General features: G+C 34.8%; 1 protein-coding gene across 1 annotated transcript; it reads left to right on the plus strand.

The window, feature by feature from the left end:
- Positions 1–781: 781 nt before the first annotated feature.
- LOC129872078 (uncharacterized) lies at positions 782–6277 on the plus strand. The gene is made up of 12 exons (XM_055946931.1): positions 782–975; positions 1833–2322; positions 2588–2766; positions 2877–3279; positions 3392–3559; positions 3648–3826; positions 3911–4322; positions 4434–4631; positions 4728–4906; positions 5006–5411; positions 5540–5724; positions 5833–6277. Exons 1-12 carry the CDS (start codon positions 856–858, stop codon positions 6082–6084), a joined length of 3171 nt encoding a protein of 1056 aa, XP_055802906.1. The 5' UTR covers positions 782–855; the 3' UTR covers positions 6085–6277.
- The last annotated feature ends 232 nt before the right edge of the window (positions 6278–6509 follow it).

The raw sequence follows: 6509 nt of genomic DNA on the forward strand, positions 1-6509 counted from the left end.
AGTTTTTGGTGTTCTTTATGTGTTCTTGGTGGTCTTGAAGAAGAAGGAGCAAAAAGAGTACACTTGATCCAAAATTCCAGATAAAAAGTGTTAAAAGTTGTTTTGGGTGATTTTGCAAAATCAGAGTTAAAACATAATGTCATAGATGAATCTTTTCTCAAACGATAATAGCATAAATGAGCTAAACTTTTAACGGATGACATAAATAAGCCTTTTTTTAAAAATTCGATGGCGTATTTGAGCCTTTTTCCTTTATTTTTTAACTGAATTTGGGTCAAGGGAGGTAGATATAGGTCGGGGTGGGTAGAAGAATAAAGATGAGTTGAAATTTAAATTTATCCAATAGAAATATGTCACATAATAATTATTATAAAATAAAATATTATTAGTTATTAGGGCAATAGTGGACCAAAAAAATTAACCGAGGATATTTTTAGCCTAATAAATAAATAAAAGATATATTTAAATCTTTTTGAATAATCCAAAGGTATTTTGACGCTTTCGGTAAGAAAATTAAGACATGTAAGTTGAAATAGAGAAGAGAATTATTCCTTTGTTCTAATTTATGTAAGAATATTTGACTAGAAAAATAAAATAAAATTTATGGCTATGAATTATTCCACTAAAGATAAAATTAAACGTTTACACTTTAAAGGGACATAATGTTCAAAGGAGGCAAGTAAAAATAATAGGCAGAAGTAGTTTTTTTTTTTTAATGAATAAATAAAAGAAAAGTGTCAAGCAAAATTGGAGATAATGACTGTTTTATTTACCTACCAGCTGTGCAGAGTGCACCCTGACATGACACTGTATTCAACATTTAAGAAACTAAGAAATTGATTAACAAAAACAGAAATGGCTAGCAAGGTCCGCCGGCAAATTGGTGAAGGAGTTTCTTCTTCTACTAAAAACAACATTATTGTGCAACCAAAGTTCTACAAGATTATATTATCCCAACATGAATGCACCCGTCTAGTATGTACAATTTTAATTTCTCCCTTTTTTCGTTTGATTTCCCGTCTAGTATGTACAATTTTAATTTCTCCCTTTTTTCTTTTGATTTCTGTTTTAAAATTCAACCATGTGTGTATGGAGTTAATGTTGTTCATAAGTATTTATATATGTACTACTTAATTTGGCAAACACTGTTGGCTTGGGGTGGGGAGCAGGGGAAGCCACCTTATGGTCACCGATTAATTTTCAACGAAAAATTATATTATGGTTAAATAATTTTTATATATATATATTAGATGTTCACAAAACGATTAGTTCGTGTGCCTAGTTCTTCAGATTTTGAACTTCTTAGTTAAAATTCTGGCTCTGCCGCCACTGATGGAGAGTGGGGCGGGGGAGGAGACAATTAGAGAGAAATTTGAAGTGATATGAATACAAATGAGAGATAATTAAGGTGTTAAAAAGTTGGGAAAAAAGTATAGTTAAGAACTTAATAAAGATTGATGACAAATTTAGGCTTATGGTTTTACATTAAGGGGTCAAGGCTTCACTAATAGTATACATAATCAAGTTTATGAAGAATATTTATTGTTAATAAATGTTTCATTTATTGGAATCCCATTATTTCATTTACGAACATATGTTGCCTAGATCTTCTGAAATAGGACATTAATGAAATTGTATGTGTGTCTCTTAATCTATATGTTCTAGTTGGCCTAATTAGATAACTGTGGGCATTTTTGTTTTAGTAGTTAGTTATGAAAGAACAGAAAATACGTTATCGGAGTATTTAGCAGGATTTTCTCAGGATAAACTGGTACTGTATTTGATTTCGAGATATATGTAACTAAATCCAGATTTCCTTTGCACACATGCAGAGGATTCCGGAAGACTTTACCAGAAGATATTGCAAGAACATGTTAAACCCTGTGTATCTTGAGGTTCCCAGTGGAGAAGTATGGGAGGTTGAAGTGGAACATTCTCAACCCCAAATTTGGTTAGACAAAGGATGGCAGGATTTTTGTGACTATTATTCAATAAGCTGTGGGCACTTTTTGATGTTCGGATACAATGCTCGTTCCCATTTTAATGTCACTATATTTGATTTGAGTGCAGCAGAAATCGTATATCCATATAGTTTACACACCTTCCATTGCCATGAAACACACCATGCACTAAAAAGTGACCTGTCTGAGTCGGATGATTCTGTAGATATCCTAGAGGGTATTCCAGGAAGCCAGAAATTGAAAGAAAAAATTCCTGATATGGTTGAGCATTCTGTTGAAAACCTAGGCCATGGACAGTCCAGCAAAAGGAAAAGACACGAAGAGGATGTAGCTTCACCTTCTTTCACAAGAGACGGCCAAAGTGAGGATCTTAATTATTTGCTATGACTTGAATCGAAAATCAATCTTGTTACATGATAATTTAGTACTATGATTTTAAGTTCTATGCACTGACATTGTAAAACTAATTACATAATCAAGTCACATATTAGATCGTAAATCTTTATGGTAAGTATTACTAGTAATAACTAGCTTTGTAGAAATGGTAAAAAGAATCTTTACATTGTTGTGTATATAACTTAAATTCATTTATTATTAACAAAATTATCTTAATTTTCTGTTTGAAGAAAGCAATGAAGACTGCAGGATTCACAAGCAACAATCCAAGAGTGTTTACGATCAGAACAAGACAGTAATAGACAAAGAGAGCACTATAGCATATCAAAAAGCAAAAGCTTTTAAATCGAAGAATCCGTTCATCATATCTTTTATGCAACCATCATATGTCTCTACTCCATTCAATCTGGTAAGCTACAAGCTATAATCTTTATGGAGTTTGCAGTGCTCTAATCTTTCTTTATTCCATGCATTTTGCACTATGTCAAAATCAATTTACTTAGCCATCTCATTTGGCAGTCCATAGCGTCGAAATTTGCTAGGAAGTATTTCCTTGAGAACGATGGCAATCTAGTGCTTCGTGTTCCAGGAAGTGGATCTTGGTCTGTCAAATGCACTATCAGAACAGCAAATGCTAAAGTTCATTCTGGTTGGATGGCATTCGTGCTAGAAAATAAGTTAAAAGTTGGTGATGCTTGTGTATTTGAAGTGCTTAAGGGCCAGCTCTATGTAGATGTCATAATATTTCGTGCAGCTGGGAGCACACTAATGCACAATATAGTCGCAGAAGTGCCAGGGGATTCTGATAGTAAAATTAAGGTTATCAAAACTGATAATTCTGTTCCATGTTCTCAACCCAAAGCAGTCCACGCCAAGACATTAAAGCACCATACTTCATATGGTCTCAACTCAAAAATTAAAGGTGATAAAGTTGAATTCTCTCTATAAGATTGTCTGGAAGAGTATACAGCTTTCGTTGAACTAGTAATTTTCTGATCATTTCATTAAGGTTATATTGGCTTAAATTTTTTCAGAAGAACATGGTGAAAGCACTGAGATTAAGCATTCTGCCGAGATTTTGGGTCATTGTCCGTTAAGACGTGGAAGCAAAAGGAAAAGGCTAGAAGTGGATGCAGAAGATGATGCTGTGGAAAATTCACAAGAAGATGTAGCTTTGCCTTCTTTCACTAGAAATACCAAAAGTAAGATGGTGTTTTATGGACAGAATTTATCTTTTACTTACATGACAACTTAGGAGTAATCCATTGATTTTGGTTTTTTGTTCTGAAGAAAGAGGAGGAAGTTGTGGGATTCGCAAGCAACAATCCAAGATTGTTTATGATAAGAACAAGACAGTAATGGACAAAGAAGGGACTATAGCATATCAAAGAGCAAAAGCTTTTAAATCTAGAAGTCCATTCATTATATCTTTTATGCAACCATCGTATATCTCCACACCATACATTCTGGTAAGCTACAAGCTATAAACTCTGTAGACTTCCATATAATGCATGCCGTTATACTCGTTTTACAGTGTCCATCTCTTTTGGCAGAAAATACCGTCAAAATTTGCTAGGAAGTATTTCCTTGAGAATGATCGAAATTTAGTTCTTCGTGTTCCAGGCAGTGGATCTTGGTCTGTCAAATGCACTATCAGAACAGGAGATGCTACAGTCTATTCTGGTTGGAAGGCATTTGTGCTAGATAATAAGTTAAAAGTAGGTGATGTTTGTGTATTTGAAGTGATTAAGGGCTCTCAGCTCTTTGTAGATGTCACAATATTTCGTGCAGCTGGGAGCACACCAATGCACAATATAATCGCAGAAGTGCCAGGGGGTTCTGATATTAAAAGCAAGGTTATCAAAACTGATAATTCTGTTCCATGTTCTCAACCCAAAGTAGTCCAAACCAAGAAATTAAGGCACCAGACAGGAGGTTCATATGGTCTCAACTCAAAAATTAAAGGTGATAAAGTTGAATTCTCACTATAAGATAGTCTGGAGTATGCAGCTTTAGTTGTACTAGTAATTTTCTTGATCGTTTTATTTGAAGTTATATTGGCTTGAATATTTTCAGAAGAACATGGCGAAGGCACTGAGATTGAGAATTCTGTTAAGATTTTGGGCCATTGTCCGTTAGGACATGGAAGCAAAAGAAAGAGACCAGAAGAGGAGGCAGCATATGATGTTTTAATTGACGTTCCCACCAAAAGTATCAAGGTGGAAAACTTACAAGAGGATGTAGCTTCACCATCTTTAACAAGAAAACCCAAAAGTAAGGAATTGTTTACTCTGGCTTACTGACAGAATTGATCATCTGCTTATATGACATTTTAGTAGTAATACATTGATTTTGAGTTTCTGTTTGAAGAAAGTGGAGAAAGTTGCAGGAAGCACAAGCAGCAAACTGAGATGGTTTATGCTAAGAAAATGACAGTATTGGACAAAGATGGGACCATAGCATATCAAAGAGCAAAAGCTTTTAAATCTAAGAATCCATTTGTTATATATTTTATGCAGCCATCATATGTCTCGAGACCATACAATCTGGTAAGCTACTTTACAGACTTGCCAATACTTTGATCTTTATTCAATCCATATGGATTCATCAGCTTATACTCAATTTACCATTTCCATCTCTTTTGGCAGCACATATATTTCTTATTTGCTTGGGAATATTTTCGAGAGAAATGTGGCGATTTAGTACTTCGTGTTCCTGGCAGGGGATCTTGGTCTGTTAAATATGACCTGGGGATATCTCCAGCGAGAATTAGATTCACTTGGAAGGCATTCGTACTGGACAATAAGTTAAAAATTGGTGATGTCTGTGTATTTGAACTGATTAAGGGCACTCAGCCCTTTTTAGATGTCACTATATTTCGTGCAGCCGAGAGAAAACCAATGCATAAAATGGATGGACAGGTTTCTGATTTTAAAAATAAGATAATCAAAACTGAGAATTCAGTTCCATGTTCTCAACCCAAAATAGTTAATCTGAATCTTGAAACGAAGCAGAAAGGAGATTCCGATGGTTTCATCACTTCAAAAATTAAAGGTGATTGAATAGCTCATTATACAGTATTCTAGTGTATACTGAAAATGATAGCCTGTAACTTTTAGAATGCATTAAAGGTACTTTCTTGATCATTTCAATATACTGTAGTCGTGCTTGAATTTTTGCAGAAGAACTCAGTGAAGGCACAACGAGGCATGTGCAACAATCTAAGTCTTCTTGTATAGGCAGAGTGGTAGACAAAGAAATGGTTATGGCATATCAAAAAGCAAAAGCATTTACATCTACATATCCTTTCTTCTTAAGTTTTATGCAACCATCATATGTGTCTCCGGCCAGAGGCCCGATGCAATTGGTAAGATAGCTATTCGTAGATATTTTAGTGATCTAAAGCTAATCCCTGACTAACTATTACATGATGAATCTTTTGTTCTATATGATACTGCATCCTTCAAACTGACAGACCATACCGCCGTCAGTAGCTAGGAATTTTTTCCCCACTAGACATAGTGACGTGGTACTTCAAGTTTCAAGCAAGAGATGGTGGACTGTAAAATGCACTCTTGGAATATCAAACGCGAAGTTCGGTACTGGTTGGAAGGAGTTTGTGCTGGGCAACAACCTAAAAGTTGGTGATGTTTGTGTGTTTGAATGGACTGGTAAATCCAAACTACTGTTCAATGTCATCATATTTCCTTCTGCTGAAGGTATTTAAGACTGTTTGATCACTTGTTTAGTACTCTAAACTCCAATGTATATTTTGTTTAGTCCTTTTTGAAAGGGAAAGAAACAATGTATGTATGGATCTCTATTTTGTAAAGAGTTGAGCATGCTCTACTCTGTCTGTTTCCTGCCTTCATGTATTTCAGATTTGGATATTAATATATGAGATATTTGTCAAAGCCTAATCTTGGTATCACGAACTTTGAAACTAAATCAGAACATAACTAGGTGGGTAAAATATAGGATTCTTGTCTGAGTCGTATGAATCATAAAATAAATCTATGATTTCAAGTTCATTCGTTGATTTCGAGAAAACCAAATCATGAATTGGCTATAAGAGCATTGAGGCTTTCTACAATCCCTCTCCTTGTTTTAGCTGATGAAAGGCCTCATTAGCTGCACAGGACAAATGACACA

The sequence above is a fragment of the Solanum dulcamara genome, chromosome 11, assembly GCF_947179165.1.
Source record: "Solanum dulcamara chromosome 11, daSolDulc1.2, whole genome shotgun sequence".
Taxonomy (NCBI): Eukaryota; Viridiplantae; Streptophyta; class Magnoliopsida; order Solanales; family Solanaceae; genus Solanum; species Solanum dulcamara.

Excerpts from the sequence above, each read along its gene's own strand:
- LOC129872078 (XM_055946931.1), top strand. The coding sequence starts at position 856 with ATGGCTAGCAAGGTCCGCCGGCAAATTGGTGAAGGAGTTTCTTCTTCT. Across the intron at positions 976-1,832 it reads AACATGAATGCACCCGTCTA|AGGATTCCGGAAGACTTTAC; the intron begins GTATGTACAATT and ends GCACACATGCAG. Across the intron at positions 3,827-3,910 it reads TCTCCACACCATACATTCTG|AAAATACCGTCAAAATTTGC; the intron begins GTAAGCTACAAG and ends CTCTTTTGGCAG.